This window comes from Cydia strobilella, chromosome 4, assembly GCF_947568885.1.
Source record: "Cydia strobilella chromosome 4, ilCydStro3.1, whole genome shotgun sequence".
In the NCBI taxonomy this organism is placed as follows: Eukaryota; Metazoa; Arthropoda; class Insecta; order Lepidoptera; family Tortricidae; genus Cydia; species Cydia strobilella.
Window position 1 is genome coordinate 7,829,062 of NC_086044.1, and position 21,565 is coordinate 7,850,626.

At 35.9% G+C, this 21,565-nt stretch overlaps 2 protein-coding genes across 3 annotated transcripts in view; both read right to left on the reverse strand.

Moving 5' to 3' along the window:
* Window positions 1-1,927, reverse strand: part of LOC134740946 (dedicator of cytokinesis protein 9) — a 76,890-nt gene extending 74,963 nt beyond the window's left edge. The window contains exons 1-2 of the mRNA XM_063673606.1: window positions 1,715-1,927; window positions 229-348 (exon numbers count right to left, since the gene is read on the reverse strand). Coding sequence (XP_063529676.1) covers window positions 229-348; window positions 1,715-1,759 — 165 coding nt within the window. The 5' untranslated portion in view covers window positions 1,760-1,927. The remainder of the gene's footprint in view (window positions 1-228; window positions 349-1,714) is intronic.
* Window positions 1,928-3,078: 1,151 nt separating this feature from the next.
* The window catches only part of LOC134740977 (NT-3 growth factor receptor-like), a 45,809-nt gene continuing 27,322 nt past the window's right edge, over window positions 3,079-21,565 (reverse strand). Inside the window, exons 2-9 of one of the 2 annotated variants that reach the window (XM_063673670.1) lie at window positions 11,376-11,454; window positions 9,658-9,750; window positions 9,334-9,483; window positions 8,993-9,090; window positions 6,530-6,742; window positions 6,177-6,345; window positions 5,891-6,049; window positions 3,079-5,770 (exon numbers count right to left, since the gene is read on the reverse strand). In XM_063673670.1, coding sequence (XP_063529740.1) covers window positions 5,010-5,770; window positions 5,891-6,049; window positions 6,177-6,345; window positions 6,530-6,742; window positions 8,993-9,090; window positions 9,334-9,483; window positions 9,658-9,750; window positions 11,376-11,454 — 1,722 coding nt within the window. In that variant the 3' untranslated portion in view covers window positions 3,079-5,009. Of the gene's footprint in view, window positions 5,771-5,890; window positions 6,050-6,176; window positions 6,400-6,529; window positions 6,743-8,992; window positions 9,091-9,333; window positions 9,484-9,657; window positions 9,751-11,375; window positions 11,455-21,565 lie in introns of both variants that reach the window. The other variant, XM_063673669.1, reaches the window with a different exon arrangement.

Genomic DNA, 21,565 nt, shown 5'->3' on the forward strand with positions numbered 1-21,565 from the left:
TATGTCAATTTTTTAATTAAATGGGAGAAGCATATTTTAATAATTTATATGCCTGGACTGGCCTACTTATTTGTGATTTTATTGTAATTTCATAGGAACATACATGTAACTGTCAGTTTAGTCTAATTCTAGATATGGACCATTCCACAAAAAGGTTAACTATGTTGGGAACCTGCAGAAATCTGTGTTAATGTCTCATATAAGTAAAGATACATATTGTGTACTTACAGAAACATCATCAGAGGGGTATAAAAGAATGTCTCTAAGAGGATCATTCAGAAGCAGAGTCTTGTTTTCTTGAATATAGCTTTCAAAGTCCAATGCTGTGCATTTCTTGGCTATGATGTTCTGAAACCATTTATAAAACTTGTTCTATTATTTTTGTTAACATAAAAATAATATCACTCAGATGTACAAAGAAGACTTGTTTTGATATAGAGAAAAATTGTGTACCTACCTACTACCTACTTTGCTTGTTATGATACCCAACACGGATATGCTTAACCAAAAGCACTAAAGAGGTTTCTCTAATCGTATTTACAATATAATATATTTACAACATTACGTTACGGTGGGGCAATTGTTCTGATCGTGAGATGATTTTCAAGTCAGAAAAAACGTATTCGTGTCGTATGTGGTATCCCGCCAACTGACTCTTGTAAAGAACATTTTATTAGACTATGTGTACTGACTTTTCCATGTTTATATATCTATGAAATTGCATGTTTTATTTTATTATTTAAGCCTTTATTTTTCCTTAAATAGTTTTACATGATAAAAAAAGATTTCTAATATTATTGTTTTTCATTTTTTACTATTTTAAGGACCCCTGTTGGGTATAGGCCTTTTCCATATCTTTCCACCTTTCTCGGTCTTTTGCCTTGATTAGCCAATTTTCTCCGGCTGTGGCTATAATATCCTTGGACCACCTTGGAAATTGCATGTTATGTTAAGCAAAATAAAAATCAATTCCAAAGCTTTAATAGTGTACGTCAACAAGGGAAGATTAGCAATACTATCTCATTTAACACGGCCTTGTTATCTAAAAGTGTTTTTGGAATGGCTTCAAGAATTTTTAATATTTTACCAAATAGCATTTTAAATACAGACAACATAAGACTCTTTAAGAAACGTATGTTTGCATTCTTATCAAACAAAGCGTATTACCCCATTGACGAATATAAAAGAGACAATAATTTAATTTAATGTAATGTTTAGAGTAATATTTATGCATGCAGTTTATTATTAAACTTACCAACACAAACAAATTTGTATACCTAATGCTGGTAAGACATAGTGATTCTAAGTAATTATTGTAACACCTATGTACCTATGTTTAACAAATAAAAACATTGATTGATTGATATAATTAAATATAATGTAAAATATTTTTCTTATTTTAATATGTATTTAAAACAAATAAGATATCAATTCATTATTCTTATTGGAAACACAAATATGCTCGTATACGAATCAGTGTACGTAACACAAATGTGTTTGTTTATTAAATATACACAATAGATTTTTATTGTTCCAACAAAACCCGGCACTACTTTCACCGACTGAACACACCCTACATTATGGGAAGATTGAAAACACAAACAATTATGTAACATTATGTATAAAACTAATCTTTCTTATGCGTAATATATAAATCGAACTTTCTAAGCGTTAATTTATTCACAGTTAAGTCATTAAATTAAACAATATTTACCTCGTACTCTGCGCTACTCTTCCCCTTAGAGTTTATTGGAGGCATTGTATTTGTTTTCAAATACGATACCCAATATTAATTAACTATGCATTTTCTACACAAATAAGCAATATAAATGTGTTCAATGCGAATAAGAAGTCCATTCAAAACACTTAAATAAGCAGAAATATGGCCCAAGAAAAACAACGACCGCCGCTCCTCAGAAATCGAGGAATACCACAGATAGGATAATATTTTGGAATGACAGTTGTTTGCATTACCACAGATAATTAACAACTAAATGGTGCGTTCCCACCAGTATAAAGCCCACTACAGACTACGCGACGCAAAGCCGCGAACGCGAGTGTGGCCTTTATATTCTTGGTGACATGCTAGCCGTTGTGCAAATTATTATTATTGTACCTCTATGATAAAAGTACCATAGAGGTACAATAATAATAATTATAGGGACGAAATGACCGAATGAGATGCACTTATGAATCTTTCAGTAGGAGTAGCAGAGAAAGCGCTATTATTGTTTGTCATTCTTACAGTCACATTTTTTTATTCCCCCCGTAAATATTGTGTGGTTTATGGGCAACAAATAACCCGACCAAATTATGTAGGTTGTTTTGGTATGTTGTCAGGAATATTAAAACGTGTTTAAAACTTTGTCGCATTGTGTATGTTCTGTCCCTCACCGGAGCACGCGTAAAGCTCATCTATGTACTAATGCTAGGTCTATGCCTTCTATACATATTGCACTAGTAGATTGGCAGCACTGGCTAGCTGTCACTGTCAAATTTTTCTAAACTGAATTTGCGATTTTTGTTTGTTTTGTTTTGAACATACGTTTCATAAATTAAGTGAATAATATACTGTTCGGCAAATGGTCTTAAATACTGAAGCTGAAAGTGGTAGTCTTTAGCCGAGGTTAGTGTGTTTAATATTTCGTTAACTTTTCCAAGTTTGCAGGGTTCCGCTGCTTTTCTGCATATTTACCTTATATCCGAACTTTGTATGTAATAAACTTGTTCTGAGCATTTGTATATTAGACACAAATACGAATTTAGTTTATCAACTGTAGTGAAATAAAACTACCTCTCTCCTCCTAATCCTTATTTTTCTGAGTTGGCTTTAAAATATTTTTATTATGTCAGTACAGTAGATATTTCCGATGTTAAATAAAACGCCAAAAGGTTATTTAAGTTTTGGCTTGAAGTTTAATTCATATGCATTTCATAATTCTTGCAAAGGGTTAATTATAATGATTTAGGTACATGATCAGGTGTAAAAATATTCTGAAACATTAGATAAGAGTATATTTATTATTTGACCACCTTTTCTTACATATCAGGTAAGTCAAACAAAAAAGGGGAAACTTGAGGCTTTTTGGAATTAACACTATTCCAATCCCCATGATACCAATAGAGGCAATATGTAGGTATATTATTATGAACAAACTAAAAATAAAGGATATAAGGTTTACACTTCTATGATCATTCTTTGTATTTGGCATTACAACTGTGTTTGTCAAAAATAAAACAAATATTTTTATATTGTAAAAATATGTATGCTTTTGTTTATATATATTGTTAGGGTTTTGTTTACCCTTAAACATTTGAATTTTCTACTTACTTGTACCTGAGACTGAGACATTACATGTATACAATGTATTCATTGGATTTATAACCTAACATAAAAATGTATATGATACAGAATGTGCAATAGGCATTAAAGTGTTGAAAATAATTATATTGACTGAATGTGTCACATGAACATTTTTATACATGATTTAGATTTAGAATTAGATTCATTTATTTCATAATACAGATAACATTATAAATTGCAGGCATGTCAATTTACAAGAATTCATATCACATGGCAAGTATATTTATTTATAATAAATGTTTTGGTTGAGTAGACTAATTTCAGAAGATTTGCCCATGTACTATGTTCTTTTATTTAGGTATGCAAATGTATGTTCATTTAAAATCTAATATCTTATTTTTCGAAATACAATATTGAAGTGACAATTCCAAATATAAGCCAAGAATCTGACATTCAAATATAATTGCTTAGCTTTTGCTTACATGTTTTGTTCATTAGTAATTGATCTAAATATTAGGCCATGGGTCATCTATTTAGTCGCATCACTAATATTAAACATGCCTCACTTTACATAATAATGAAAAATTTAGAATTATATTTCTATTCCCCACTGAGGACTATAAAATTGTACAAATACTTACTTGTAGAAAAATTTTACTAAGAAATATTACAACACTCATGAACATTGAAAAAATTACATTTGATTTTTTAATTCATATTAATAATTAACAAATTTTTTGAACATTATGTTAATGGTATATGTTTTAATATTTATTATGTACAAATTGCACGACCACTATATAAATTAGAAACCTTATACTTTACTTTAAGTATAAGAATAATTGAGTTACCTATCTAATGATTTGGTCAATAATAGTGTAAATAAACAACATAAATTTTACGACATAATTTGCTAGTTGGGATATCCACCTACTTTCATATTTAACAGTTATGATGTTTTTCTTTTGATCAAGATTCGGTATGGTCTTTTTACTAAAATTACTATGTACTGCCATTTATATATTTTTCATATAACTATACAGTTAACGTATATACTACATCATTTTTTTCATTATTAATTTTTAATAATGACTGTATACTGGCCAGTTACATATCATCTACGAGTGACTTTTTTTTAACGATCTTTTATTTGACCAATAAGAAGATCTAGCCGTAATTATGGTTATTTAAAAATATACAGATTGTAGATTGTATATGTTATTGGTCAGTTATGTAGATATGGCACAACACTTAAGAATTCTTTTTTATAATTTAAAGGCTCAGCTTTAATCCATACACAAACAATTATTTCCGAAATCTTGAGTTTTTCGCGCAATCATCTCTTGGTCTCACCACGGCAAGTCCTAATTAGATCACATATTCCTCGCGATTCTTATTAAAATACTACGGAACCTTATTTAACACCATTCGTTTTATACTTAATTATTATGAACAATTTGGCCACAAATTATTATGGAAATATCACACTATAGGTACTTATAATTGAGTATTATTCCATCGAGTTTCCTAGACGTCCATTGTCTCACGCTATTCCGTTTTAACATTCGAAATGAGCAACAGTGCTTTGGGGCAGAAATGAGAAGGTGAGAGCGCATACGGCGGGCGGCGAGGTGCGCGGCACGTACTGCGACGCGGGCGCCGAGGGGCGGGCTTCCGCCGGGCTCGCGGCGGCCGCCGCGCCTCGTCACGTGTACTCATCGTCCTCGTCCTCCTCCTCGCTCGACTCGGGGTCGGGAATCGTAGCCAAGTAGTCCACTGGCGGCTGCGGCGCGGGGATCAAGTACCCGGCCGAGTCTTGCGGAGGCGGTGGCGGTCGCGGCAGCCGTATCTGTGTCGCTCCACCTGCCGACGCAGCTATCTCCAATTTTCTACAAATCTCTTCGAATCCTATCCTATCCCGGGGATCCGTTCTCCAGCATCCGCGCATCAGTTCGCACGCGAAACGTGGACAATTCTCCGGTGGCACTAGAACAATACCTTGGAGAATAAGTTTTGAGGCATCGAAATTAGTATGTCCGTAGAACGGTTGTTTGCCGCGGCTGTATATTTCCCAGAGAACTACGCCGTAGGACCACACGTCCGACTCGTGGGTAAACCTGGCATAAACTATGCTCTCGGGGGACATCCATCGCACTGGCATGGGCCGCTCGCCACCCATTTTATAGTAGTCACAGGTGTATACGTCGCGTGACATTCCGAAGTCGGCGATTTTGACAGTGAGATTAGCTCCAACAAGGCAGTTTCGGGCGGCGAGGTCACGATGTACGAAACGGCGGGAAGCCAGGTACTCCATGCCACGAGCTACTTGTAACGCCACGTGCAGCAGAGCGGCGTCGTCCAATGAGGGGCCTGCGCGCCCGCCACCGCGGCAGCCGCGCAGCACACCGGCCAAGTCTCCCCATTCCATGTACTCGAACACCATCCATGGGCTTGCGTCGGTGTCTTCTGTAAACGAAATATTTGCAGTTAAAGTATAATACGTCTCTGTATCATCTCTCCTTTCAAATATTTCTTCATAAGTAATTTTTAATCATTAGGTACAAACTGATATATTGAACTACATACCTCTGTGTACCACTCCAATTAGGCTTAAAATATTCGAATGTCGGAATGCAGACATAATAGAAACTTCTCTCGCAAAGTCCTCTTCCGCACTACGACCAGCGCTCTTTTTGAGAACTTTAATTGCCACCACCTGCTCGGCATTTTCTAGACGCATTAACCCTGTAAAGGTATAAATAAAATGTTATCTCTTTGTTGTTATAATACCAGTGAATCGTTTCAAAAGAGAAGCATGTCCATTGTGGGAATATTATTAAGCAATTTTTAGAGCTGATGTCTATAAACACACCTTTATGAACTTTCCCGAAGCATCCTTCGCCGACTTCTTCAAGGAAGGTTAAAGCGTTCCTGTCCAAAAGCGGAACTTGGTCACCCGTTACGTCCGCAGTGACAGCCGGGAGCGCCGCGGGCGTCGCCGGCGCCGGGGCCGCAGCCGTGCCTGCGCCGCACACTCCGTACTGCGGGTTCGTTATATACCGTTCAGCAAGCAGAGGTTCTCCTGGTCGCACACGCTACAGTAACGGAACAAATCGTAGTTTATGTAGCTGTACAACAGGAAATTAGCTGAAGCAAATTGTTCAGGAAATGTAAATAAATAAACATGCAATCTTTGAAGGACGTTTCTTATCAAACGTTTCTTACCGGTTGCCCTTTTCCTGCTACAACACATATCCGTCTCCTGAGGTAGCATATGACCACCAGAGCGAACACGATGACTAGCATGAGAGCCCCCACGATAGCACTGGCAGCTAGCAGAGCTGAATTGTTGCTAACGGTTCCACTGTACACCCCTGTTTCGGTACCAGTTGTTCCCACTGAATCCGGCAGGACGTCACTGATCAATGAATTGGGCACCTGCAGAAAAAAAAAAACAGATTTTGTCTTAAATGTATTTTTGCTAAAAATCATATTTAGTTTAATTGTATCACTGTTTATAATGAAATCTTGCAATTTAGGTACCTACCTAAAATTACCCTTTTAGGCGGATGTCACACTGAAGCCGCAATAGGTATCAAAAGTTGCGGGAAAATACGAAGATTATAATACTGTCATACAACTTAAAATGTATTACCAATTTTAGCCCTCTATCAGGCGCCAAAGAAAAAAAAAGGTAAAATTGAAAAATAAATTGAATATGACTTTTTTTTTCGATTATTAAAATATGGCATTAAAGAACTGGTAATTAAACAAATTTAACCATAATGTTTTAATTTATTAAAAAATAGTAAATAATAATATCCCAATAATACATGTACAACACAATAATCACTTAGTCACGTGAGATACGAGAACCGAAGTAACTAGTACAATATTATTTTTAAATGCTATCTAATATGAAAGTGCAATGATTTATATACATAAAATACGTTAGTAAAATGCATTATTGTTATTCATTCCTATTTTACACGATGGTCAAAAGTAGTAAATTGTGACATTTTTGGTGATTTTTGGCATAGTTTCACGCGTTTTAGTCAAAATTTTTGGTTGAACCAATATGTTGTTTTATGTACTATAATTTTATTCTAATTGTTAGCGTTTCTGTTTAGTTTAGAACATCAATTTGGACACGAAACATATATCAATTAGCTTTTTTGAATCTCGAAGATCTCAGAAAAAAAAAAAATGAAGTAAAATAGACTTAAATGAAAATCATTCCTGATAATAAGGGGATTGTTATATGTATATGTAAAAGTAAAAAAAAAAAAAACAATATTTTATAAAAAAAGTTAATTATGTATTTTTATATTTAACCGTTGGTTGGTTGGCTAAAAGTGTACAGCTAAATTTTTTTAAAAAAAATTCTCGTAATCTAGGTACATAAAATTAGACATTTTAAAGTGGTATTGCGTTACATATTTCCAAAATTTTCACAAACGGCCCACCCTAGCCTACACTACCCGTAATTGATCGTTGTGACATCACTCCCAATTCGGGTAACGCGAAAAACATTATCGCCTGACCTATCTATGAATATTTATCAGTTGTGATGGAAAAACAAACTCTTCTGAAATAAAAGCACCCATCACGGTTCCAGCCAACACACAAAATCGATACTATCTATCTACCTTTGTTAGATTTCCGATTTGGTAGGCAAATAAGATTTAAGTTTTTATAGCCCAAAATCCTTGATTATTTAGGTACTAGTCTATGAACACTTATATTAATAAAATATACGGCAGCTGATGTAGTCTCGGTTCAAATAATATGGTGTTTATTAGGTTAGTTCGTGGTCACTGGTGAATACGGCTGAGCGAGTGAGCGGGCTTAGGTACAGTTTGAAAGAAAAAGTATTTTCGTATTCAGGCATTTTAATTCCTTCAATCTCTACTACATATATGTGGAAGTGTGCCATTAAACTAAAAGTAACTTTAATTCGGAAAAAGTAGGATAAGATTTTTACTATTAAAGCTAGGTTATATTCTGAATAAGTTCTTACCATATTTTAGCCGTTGTTTAAATTAGCTATATGATACCAAAATCGTTTGTTTTATGATCGTCAATAGTAATTACTGTAATCTAATAGGGATGTTGTCAATTTTTTAGAACTGTTTTCATTTTATAGATACACGTAATTATTGCAAAAAAAAAATTGTTTAAATTTATATACATTATTTTTTAATAAAAAATCGACTAATTAGATTAGTATTTAAATTTCGCGCAAAAACTCTCCAAGCTGTCACGTGATCTTGATGACGTAACGATGTGGTAAACAAAGTGCTGTCAGTGCCACCTCTGGCACTGACCTGGTGGTCCTCACCACCAGGTTTGACAACTTTGTCTGTGCGTGTTTCTAACAACGTGACGTCACGCGCTCCGCTTTGCGTTTGCAGTCACGTGATGCTGGGCATTATTTTAAATACTTTTAAATTATTTATAATTAATTTATTACGCATTTACACTTACAAAATATGATTTTCGGCATTATAATATTCCCTGCTATGGTAAAAACATAACATTTTATATATTCGCGATTCATGCCGACATCCCTATTAAGAGAATACTAACTTTCACTCTTCATCCGCTTAGATAAAACGCGTCTTTTAGACACATTTATTGCTGCTACAGTAACAACTATAAGAAACGTAATAAAGATGGATGACTCACTTCTCCCGTAGGCGAGAGGGTGAATCTCGCGCCATCTGAGTTGTTCCGAGTGCTGCTCGGAGGCTGAACGTTCAGGACTGGCTTCAGAACTACTGGCACTGTGAATAATAACGTTACAATAAGAATACTTGTTCCCTGTTGTCTTTGGCTTTTTAAAGATTTTTACTTAATCGTAAAGCGGTTAAAATCTGCAATCAAAAACTTGAATACTCCGATGGCCCCAACTCCGAAAATTGTTTAGATATAGTATTTGAGTAGTTGACGGAACTCCTCAAATATAATACCACGTCATTAGAGTTTAAATTACGTGGGTCATATAATTCTTATACGTCTGTACGTACCTGTGTTCCTTGGACATTTGAAGTCTTTACTAGGCGGTTCACCTCCATTAACACATAAGCAATAATGCAGTGTTGTGCCATTTGTTTTAGGTACAGGGACACAAGCTTCTTCATTAGCGCAAGAATGTCTCTCACATTTGCCCTGTTTGCCTGAAAAAAAAAAACCCAAGTTGAATGTAAAAATCTCACGAAGAATCTAATAACAACTTTACTGTTAAAATTTTGTAGCCGTTTGGCATGTTGGTTATGTCAATGAAATAATACTCGAAAAAGCATTCTTCTTTTTTGTCAGTTGAGAAAAATTAGTAAGGTGAAAACATTTACTTTCAACGCAGTAGTGTTGATCTTGACTATCTTTGACAGGCACGCAGACCTTCTCCTCTTCGCATGAGTGAGGTGCACATCTCCCAGGTATGCCTACAAAAAACAATATCAATATTATTATATTAATATTAGCTACAAACTGTTTTTGATTTCAAGTTAAATTTTTTTATACTACGTCGGTGGCAAACAAGCATACGGCCCGCCTGATGTTAAGCAGTCTCCGTAGCCTATGTACGCCTGCAACTCCAGAGGAGTTACATGCGCGTTGCCGACCCTAACTCTCCTCTCCCTCGTTGAGCTCTGGCAACCTTAGTACACCGGCAGGAACACAACACTATGAGTAGGGTCTAGTGTTATTTGGCTGCGGTTTTCTGTAAGATGGAGGTACCTCCCCAGTTGGGCTCTGCTCTAGATCTGGAATGACATCCGCTGTCCATTTGCATGATCGCTGGGTAAATCTCTTGAAAATCGAGTTAATTATTGCGTTAGATCACTAAAATGGACAATGATTCAAACTATAATCAAATAAGGAGATCCAGAAGATAAGACAGCTTAAAAATAGCTTAAAAAATCGGCCAAGTTCGAGTCGGACTCGCGCACTAAAGGTTCCGTACCACTACGCAAAAAACTGCAAAAAAATCACGTTTGTTATATGGGAGCCCCACTTAAATATTTATTTTATTCGGTTTTTAGTATTTGTTGTTATAGCGGCAACAGAAATACATCATCTGTGAAAATTTCAACTGTCTAGCTATCACGGTTCATCAGATACAGCCTGGTGACAGACGGATAGACAGACTGACAGCGGAGTCCTAGTATTAGGGTCCCGTTTTTACCCTTTGGGTACGGAACCCTAAAAAGTAGGTAATTAAGTGGGCTCTCGTCGGGTAAAATTCTCGTAGAACCTATGGCCACAGGCCCGCTGAGCCAGAAAGTTTCCTCGTACTAGAAAACACTGCGTAAGATTGTAATAAATAATTAGTTGTGGGTTGTGGGAAGTAGATATGCGCATCATGGAGATCCTGGGAGGCCTTTCTTCAGCAAAGGACGTTTTTCGGCTGATATGTTGATTACATTGTTAGAAAGATCGCACTTCAAAAGTTGAGCTCGCTTGAGGTTTGTGTGATATATGTAAGGTCAGTAGATAGCGAGCAATTTGCTAAGCTGTTTCAAGTTCAGTTGGCACGGCCTATCGATAGCTCTAAATTGTTTTGCGTCTCTGGAACTAGAACGCTAGAAACTTCGTATGCGTCATTCATTTTAGTGTAGGCGTGTAACGAATGAAAATTTCAGAAGAAACAGTAACATGCTTTTAGTTAAGACACAAACATAGGAAACAGAAAATACAAGTAGGTATAGGGGGCCTAGCCAAGGTGACTATTATTTTTATGATTAAAGCCCGCTACACGCCACATCGGCTTAGTATTACTGTGCAGTTTGCGCAGTTTTATCGAACGTTTCTATGGCAAATCTTTGCTGATTATATCGTGATCGTTGCGATTTATCGCTATTATAAACTAAGTATGTTGGCTTTTGGTAACGCTGCAGTGTCTTCCAAGGAAAATCTTAAACACTAATATGTATTAGCTATTTGGTCATAGTATGTTGTCTGGTTTGAAACAAGATTTTATGATGATGAAATTGATGAAGTACCTACACTAATATACCGTGTACTGTTTACTTTTCCATCAATTTAACACATTAAATCAGTAACTTACGAGGTGCTGCATGTGTTGCCTGGTCTGCCGGTACGTGTTCATTAGGTGCCCCATCTAGCCTTTCACTTCTCCTTAACACCTGAAAAAAGATTGACTCTATTATAATATCTCTCATTTGTACCAAAAGCAGTTGTGATTCGGAGGTTTAAACTTATACTGCTTATCGATAACTGTACTGCTACTCATATGTTATGCATGCTATAATTATTAATGTGTTGTTAGCCATTATATATTATTGTGCCGTGTCTAGTGGTTACTTAGGGCAAAAACTATTATTACTCCCTAAACCAATGAAAATGGACACAGCTTCTATATATGTGAAATATCTTGCAAACGTACCCATAATATTTTCTCTTTTTGTTTTACGTTTTGTTTACACTTTTATTACATTTGCGATAAAAAAATCACAAATAGACTTGCATGCCGAGACCTCATTACCGAGAAAACAACATTGCTGTGCGAAATCCTATCAAAGCACGTCATTAGAATGTAGGACCATTATTGCAGACTAACCCATTGTCCATAATAAGCGAGCATCGTCAATTAAATTTCGTTTAGATACGATTTAAATACGCTTTCATATTAATTGTCACGCCTAGAGCCTTGTAATCCGTTCAAAAAGTACTGAGTGGTAATGATTTGCTTTAAACAAACGGTAATTATATACATTTTTTCTTTTAAAAACTGATTAACTATTAAGTCTTCCGGTGGCAAGTGATGGTGACAAGGCTAAAGATGTATAGATATCTATATATTAGGGATTTACTTTGTTCTGTCAGGTCAATTAATTTTTTTAGGGTTCCGTACCCAAAGGGTAAAAACGGGACCCTATTACTAAGACTCCGCTGTCCGTCTGTCTCACCAGGCTGTATCTCATGAACCGTGATAGCTAGACAGTTGAAATTTTCACGGATGATGTATTTCTGTTGCCGCTATAACAACAAATACTAAAAAGCACGGAACCCTCGGTGCGCGAGTCCGACTCGCACTTCGCCGGTTTTAGTATTTACACGCCTTAGGGAGGGACGTACGAGTAGCAGCATCTTCAATGCACAAAGCCATATTGAGAAATCATCTGTAATAATTCGGTACCTGAACTACGCAGAAACACCCGCTAGAAAACATAAAAATATACTTTATAGGAAAAATAAAAATGTCACGGGCTTGGGCAAGATTTGATCTCGCGCATTTCGGAACGCTTGTCTGACACACAAATACACGGATACTTACACTAATTCTCCTACCTATCTATTCTCTAACCTACGCCTTCATAGTCCAAAGAACAATCCTTGCACATACCTAAACGATTTCTGACATATACCTTTGTCACGTAACTTATTAATTTCGTGGGAATCCTCACCTACTTAAGCTTACCTTATCTACTCACTTAAGGCAAAGTAATAAATCTATCCAAGGACAGAGTACCGTTTTATTCCGTCCAAGATTGATTCACATTCCCATCGTGACTTGACGTTCATCAAACGGTGGTGTGTGGAATGACTAACTTACGAGTACCATATGATAAGAACCTTTTCAATTTAGTTCCGAACAAACGATTAACGTAGCGTTTCTTAACATTTCAATTGAAATAAGACCCCTGTAAAGGTGTTTTGTCGTGACTGCTATTAGTTATTAATTTAGGTAATATTTGTTAAATGCTTTATGTGGCGTTATACAGTCTGGCAAAACACCACAACACTTTACAAATAGAATATGCATATATGTAACCATACCTAGGTATTTAGATACTCAAAACAAGCGTCACGCGTCATAACGTCCCGAAAAATGACAATAACTATTAGGTACCCTCGATACGAGCCTTTTTATTTTCGATTCAGGTCAAGTGTAGGTCGTTACAAATTTGATCCGTTAGGGATATCGTACAAATTATATATTTTTTGTTTTACTTAAACGCCAATTAAAATGCTGTTGTTACGAGCACTTTAATACTTTTAGCGAACGGTTTTAATTGAGGAAAATCTGTTTTGTATTTTGAGCCTCGAGTGGCTCATGATTTACCGATCTTTTGCACTTAGATTCGGAGTATCGCTGCCCGAGTGTAGTGTAGTCTATTACAAGCTCACCATTATATAAGTAATCGAATAAAAATAAGGCGATTAGGCGGTGCTCCCTTATCTCAGGAACGTACGAGATGCGAGCGTGGAGTTATTTTGGCCACCTTATCGTGAGTGGCCGCGCACTCTACAGTGGCCCGTGGCTACGATAAATCAATAATATCAATAAGTGAATTATGTTTATTTACGTTAATAATAATGTAAAGTTCTATGCGATCACGCTGCGCAATCACAGACTTAACTACCACCTATGATGTGAGTAATGGGTGGCTACGACGATGTATCTTTCATCGACAAAGTTGAAGCAAGGCTTGGTTTGCTGTTTCTTGTTTTATGCTATAAGGAAAAACAAACTCCGTGTGAATGATTTGTGATTGTTTGCATGCGACGTATACATAACTTGCTTGGCAACAGTCTTAGGATCACCTTAACTTTCTATGCTTTTCAAAGTAATTCGCTCGCCCTATCACTATTCGACAATCTATGCATTCTTGTGGTACACTTTACGGAAAAACTATACCCCTGTTAGTTTTTAGATTTAACATAGTAATTTAAATTCATGTCTAGATGTGTTATCAAACATAAAAATATCTGTTTCCCCTCACTAGCTCGGAAAGCCGTCTTTTATCCTTTAAAACAAGCGGGTAAAAACGCATTTTATCCACTAGTGGGGAAAGTAATTTGACCTTGGATGGAGCGTGTTTAAGTAGCTTTTGACAGATAACAAAACGTAAAACGCTCATAATAATGGTTCGTTCGATATTAATTATCATTAAATAAATGGTTTGAGAATTTAATAAAAAATACCAAATTTAGCTTTATAATGATTTTAAGTCATAAACCTTAAATTCCATAAGAAACATTCGTTTTTGTAAATGATGTTGAATGTAATTCTGAATGCACAAGTTGAGTCGATGCAATTTCAAAACGCATCGTCAGAAATGTCAACATTTTCAACAAAAAAATTCTCACAGACTGACACGTAAAAATACACAACTTCCTGTTATAATATCGTATTATCGTAAAAAAATGAATGATTCCAGTGATGAAGATGATCTAACGCCTGTGGATGTTGGACTTTCCTCGCTATAGTGAGGGGAAAAGTTTTGTGTTACACACGGGTGCAAATGTATTTTACTTCTCGTGTGTTAAAACACTCGCTACGCTCAGGATTCTATTTTAGAACCACTCGCTTCGCTCGTGATTCAACTATAGAATCCTTTCGCTTGCTCGTGTTTCAATTCCACACTAGCGGGTAAAATACAACTTCGCACCCTTGTACAACAAATAACTATTTATAAACTTAAAAAATATAATAAATGCATAACACTGTATTCGTGCTAATTCTTTATTTTTCTAACAGATGGCGTAAGTAGTAAAAAACCGGACAAGTGCGAGTCGGACTCGACTACCGAGGGTTCCGTACTTTCTAGTATTTGTTGTTATAGCGGCAACAGAAATACCTACATATTCTGTGAAAATTTCAACTGTCTAGCTATCACAAAGTAAAAGCTGTAACAGACAGGCATACTGGACAGCGACCGTCACCGTCACAATCCCTGGATTAAGCATTATTTGTGTTAACGCCAGGTAAATTTTATTTCAAAGTCAATTTTTTGGGTGGTAGTTATTTATTTATGGATATGTAACGCTTCATAATCTTGCATGTTTGCGAAATACACGCATCGTACCAGAGACGTGATTCAATTAGCAAATGTTTGTCCAACTACAATCAACATATGGGCGTGTACACGTACACCCGAATTGGATGCATCTACACGTGTAGTGACACGCTCAGAGTATCAACCGAATGTACATTTAAACCCATCCTATTATACACCTTATTCTCAAGCAGTAAAGTGTTTGTTCGAACTAGTTTTCTAATGCACATAATACGACGGATACCTATAGGCATATATGTAGTCGTGCCATGGACCTGAAATTAAACAACGTGGCTACTGTTTCCAGTTGTGTATTTATTATAAATTTCAAATGGCAAAAGTAGAAATAGCACATGTTGTAGGCAATTGTAAACAACGAAATTAGTTACATGAGTCACACAGTTACAGGTGTTTAGAATTCGTAACCGAAATTTGGATGTAGTTAGAAGGATTTTTCAATAGATTTACCGTTGTACCACTTGTACCGTTTACCGTACCTCTACATAATAAGACATCATAGTCGCGACCGGTAGGTAGTGATATTTTAGAAGTAGACAATACTTCCAAGCTCTAAGCCCCTCTAGCAACACATACATTAGAAATTGTTTAAATTGAAACATTTTATCTTCTAAGCAGAAATTTGAATCCGCCCTTTCTGTTGTAGACGCAACGAGATTTTTACCATTCCTTTTTGGTAAGGTCAAACCGTCAAAATTAAATTATAAATTGCGCCTCTGTCTGCACTTTCGTATTCATATTACGCGCGGTACCTACTCGATCGTCATAATAAAAGTGAAATCTCCGCTTTTATTCAACTAAAATACACTAGACCGCGGGCCAGGAACAGATTTCCATGACCAATCGCCTCCCGAGCGAAAACTCGTATAGTGGTTAACGGCTATTTATGATGAACCCTTGTGAACGTCAGCTGCCGCTCCGTTGGTGGGTTAAGGAATGGCAGGAAATAGTCTATAAAAAAATTGTCATCTCCTCCCGTTTGATACTTTGTCAGATGATAGTTTAGATGCTATTGTTAATAAAACAAATCGTCAGCCGGTTGTATCGCGGTGGAAAGACCGTGTTACGCGTTTCGGTGGCTGCCATTCCTCAACCCACCAACGGAGCGGCAGCTGACGTTCACGAGGGTTCATAATACATAGCCGTTAACCGCTATACGAGTTTTCGCCCGAGTTGACTGACGAAATTTGCGCCTGGCTCGCGGTCCACACGCCCTCTGCTAAACTTATCCGCTAAGCCTAAACAGTTAGCTCAGACATTGCTTTTATCTGTGTCCTATCGAACGCAAGGAGGTGGTCAACAATGTAATGGCTACCGATCGTAAACCGTAAATATCGTTATAAAGTAACATTACGCCACACGATAATGTGGATTTACGATCAAATATTGTTGTGTGTAATACATAGAGTTTCTCCAACATACTCCGCAATTCTGCATTATGAAGAATAAATATTTGGGAAATATTCGACGCATACACCTGTATGCGGTACCTAAGCTAGTTTTGGTAGTTCAGTTATTATAGCCATTCCCAAGATATCCCGAAGATGTGAGTGAAAAGTGTGCGAGTCTCGCCTGAAGATTATTTTAAAAATTGAGCCATATGTAAGATAGCCGGCAGCCCTAATACGCTGGCTCACTAAGCACTCAGTCAATTAATTACATCTCATACTATTTTTTATGAATATGATTTCTATTATTTTATAATTTACACGCATGTTTATAGGTTCAATATAAATTTTGCGGTCGCGCTTTCATACTTCGTGTTATGTGGTGACCACTAGTCGGATTTTATAGTCCCTCTACCTCGATTGAAGTGATCTGCGGTGTAACAATATCCGTCTTCTTAGATCGAAATTATTGCACAATCAGTGGGCATTGGGCATTCATCTAACGGCACTGTTTGTTAACGAACCACGGTATTGTGGTCAAAGTGAAATGTGATCGATCCCTATCAGAAGCGAAGGGTCTGCTCTATCTATATCAGTAGAGACTAGTCAATAGTAAGGACTGCTAGTCCGTAAACAAAATTGCATTCATCGAATTTTAATACCAGTGAATCAATAAATTACGGTTTTGCTCAACTTATGTAGTCGATACGTGTGACATATTTCGCACGTCCGTGGCCAGTTGTATTATATGCGTCACTCATAGTAGTCACTATCTTGTTTCTATTGGAACAAAAATCTTATAAATTAAAGGAACGGTATATTGTATGTAGGTAAACACCAGTCTTTACTATCTATCGTCTATGGTTTTGATTTGGAACTAGCTTCTTGCCGGAAGTTGTGGGCAGGCAAAGAGGTGATGTCGATAACGTCTAACATTGACGATACTTTGTGTGAAAGAGTGTGTAATTTATCACAGTTCTAGTTCTGTGCTACCACCCTCATACCGCTACTATTATATATTACGATTAAGTCATTAATATTTTACAGTCTGAAGCTTCTATTATGTAGCGATCGCCTATTAGCTGCTACCCGAAGGGTGATGATAGTAATCTTGTTATGCCTAGAGGAAAATAATAAAAATTCCACTTGCTCGAAAAATATTTTATTCATGCAGGTGTATTAAAGGACAAAGGCTTATACTGTTCCCGCGGGAGTTATGGATTCTGAAAAAAAAAGCTATAACTCACGAGTGAAAGTTACATGGCCATTGGCATTCAATCGTGATTCAATCGTAAATATACCTAACGGGCAATAAATACCGAACTTGGTAGAAGAAGTAGGTTCCAAATGATGAATATAAGATTTCAAGGAAAAAGTAATACTCTCAAAAATGCTTAGGTACAGTCAAGTGTAAAAATATGGATGGACTCATCATACTCAAAAAATTGTCCCATAGCTCTTACGTCAGCGAATTAAGAACTATGGGATATATTTTTGAGTAAGTGGTATGCTCCCATATTTTTACACTGAACTTTACTTACCTTGTTGAAACGTGTTATTAAAACTAGAGTATTTTTGAATTCTTAATTGTTCAATCAATTAAACATAAGTAGTAAAAATAACAGATTTTTATCCATACATTACAAGCCATAAGTTTGTTCAATGTTTACCTCCGTTGTATTATAAAAATACGTTACTATAGTCTATGATAATGTTAGTAGTTACAGTCTTACAGAAGCCTAAGTCTGTAATGAATTACTCTCTTAATAACAAAACTTCCGTGAGGCACTGACATTACTCTCATTTAAACAAATAAATACCTAAATAAATATTATAGGACATTATTACACAAATTATCACTCTAAGCTCAATAAAGCTTGTGTTGTGGGTATTTAGACAACGATATATATAATATATAAATACTTAAATACATAGAAAACACCCATGGTGGTCTGTGCACCCATGACATGACCCAGGAACAAATATCCGTGCTCATCACTGAATAAATGCCCTTACCAGGAATTAACCCAGGACCATCGGCTTCACAGGCAGGGTCACTACTCACTAGGCCAGACAGGTCGCCATTTATTTTACCATAATTGTTTGTCTCTTGCCTCCGAAAAGTTTACCGACCGCGCGTTGGTACATTTGAAGGTTTATTTTGATGCGACACTTTTTTCAAAAAGCCGTTTGTTGAAAAACGGTGTCCGCGTACGTGGATGAAAACCGCATTTAAGCAAATGAAAATAAAGCATCCGTTTCTTTCAATTCAAACTTTGGCGTGAACAATAAACACGTTATTTTCTATTATCTGATCTGTGTATAGAACGTTTATCAATGGTGTCACGTCACCTAGATAGAGCTGTACCTAGTAAGTATTTAAAATCACAATACCAGTAACTAATTACAGATTTTTTGATTAAATCTAGATTTTCTTTTATATAGGTACTTACACAAATTACCTATGTATAAAATAGAAATAACAGTCGAGAGTGTTTAAAATACTATACATTTAACATTTCATGAAAAACATTTTCTCCAATATGCTCGGAAATGTTCACCTTATTGTAGCAAAAATAGTACGGGTTGTTCTTCTTTATTTCTTTATGGTCAAACTCAAATAAAAAAAAGAATTTAATCATTATTGTCCTGTTTTAGTGGACGAGTTATTACTGTATTTGTTTTTTCATTTTAAAAATATGTACCTACTAAAAAAATCAATGCAAACAGCCAATTATAATTTTTATAATATTTCGGCCAGCAGTCATTTTAAGCTATAGGATAGAGCGAAATAGGAAGATTAACTGTTCTTACAAGACCGTTGTGTATGATCGTGCGAATACTGCTTAATAAAATCAAAGACTGCATAATTTTTATATTTTTTTAAGGATCTTAGGCGTGCAGATACAGGTTATATTGCACAATTAAATTGAATGAACGAATATTGAATGGTACTGAATGGCTGTATGAGTTGTGCCTTTAAATTTTATAAAATAATTAAAGAGGGAAATTGTTTTTATAAATAAATAAATAAATATTAGGGGAAATCTTACACAGATCAACCTAGCCCCAAATTAAGCAAAGCTTGTACTATGGGTGCTAGGCGACAATATACATATTCGTACATAGATAAATACATACTTATATACATAGAAAAAACCTATGACTCAGGAATGAATTTACGTGTTCATCACACAAATAAATGCCCTTTACGGGGATTCGAACCCAGGACCATGTGAAGGTTTGATTTGAGTGATGCTTGATGCTTAAATAATAATTATTTTACCTTATTTCCTCGCATGTTCGGAGAAAAGCACTATATGTCTCGACAGGAAAAGCAATTCGTGGATTCGTCTTCTTTGACGGACTCTGCTTTGCATCGTCCGCCAAAATCGATATTCATCCACGAATTGCCATTTCCCGGCCTCTGCAATAATGTACTATCCAGTCTCAACCCATAATGCAATGCAACTGTTTCGAGTCAATTTAATGTTTAAAATTTCCTATAGTTGGAACAGTTCTTATAATTACTAATTTATTTTAGCTCATACTTACATATATCATGTATTTTCTTACCTTAAAAGTAAATTAATTTTTGAATGAATGTTACAAGACAGCACCAGTGTTACCTTGTTCCTATTTATTATCTACTCATGTTGAAATCCTCGTAGGTAGTGAAAACGTTTACAGTTTAATGGCTCACCACGACAGCTTGTTGCACGACAAGTCAATTTGAATCAGTAAGTAAGACAATATTGATATTTAAATACAAATTTTTCGAAGACGGTTTAATACGTTTAGGGACTTTAAGGTGAGGCTGTCCGTATGCACATGAAGCATGTTCATATTCATGTCTCATCTCAAACTCATTGATTTAGTTCCGGCTTTTTGCAAATGTAAGTCTGAAATGCTTACTTATTGACCATTGTCCACACTTAATTGATAATTCGTAAACGTTATTGCAAAAAATCGACCGATTGTTATGTCGAGTCTGTAGTTAATACAACATAAACGCCCGTGTAGTTGATCTTAATTCCTCAAAGTTTTTTACTTCTTAAGGCCGTTCCATCGGTTTGCCGCTATCACTGTCACATTTCGCAAGAAAGAACGGGAAAGACCGTGCGCGCCAAGTGTCAATTTTGATCGAATTTTGTCGATTTTTATTTATTTTATAAACGTCGCCTTACAATATCGAAATTCGAAAGCGGTAAAATTACTATTTGTTAAGATTGTTTTTCTTCTTTTTTTTTGTTTATAGTGTCACATAATAAATAACCGAGTAAAGTTGGACTAAAAGTCCTAGTTAGAGGTTACTTTAGGAATTAATTGTATCTAGCGAAGTGTCATAATTCGTGTATCGGAAGCTTATAAATTAAAGATAATATAATCAAGAACTACATATATTAATTCCACGTCTACGAATATCAACGTCTCTTAGAAAAATGAGATCATATAAGGAGATTTTTCGCCTTCTGGCTCGGGGAACCGCCTTAACATCGATTTAGTTCTCATTAAAATGTACCGCCCTTTACCTACTTACTTTTAATGAATTAGTTTGAAATATCATAATAGATATTGGTTTTATTTAAGTAAATAAATGCCTCTACCTAAAAAAAACACGTAAATGTAGCACGACAAAATTTCCCCAACATATAAATCATGTTAAATTTCATTAGAGCCCCGATTTAATATACCGATCCCAAATTGTATGTGTTTTCTGTTCGTAATATAATTTATTTCAATGTAGACAAGCCTTTGGTTCATCAGCGGGTTTGGTGCACCCACGTGACTCGAGATTGATGCATTGCCGATGAAACAATTGTCTAACAAGTTCTAGCCCGCGGATATTGTTACGTAGCGCCTGAGGACGAAACAATACGAATTACCGAGACATTGTTAACGGCTTGCATCACCTGGAATGTAGCTGTGTAAATCATTCGGGCACTGGCTAGACTAATTAATAATTATGTATTTATGTTTTAACTTCCTTTTTCTTCCCACGCGCTTCCCACTATGGGCCTAAAATATTTAGTAAGTTCTTAAGACGG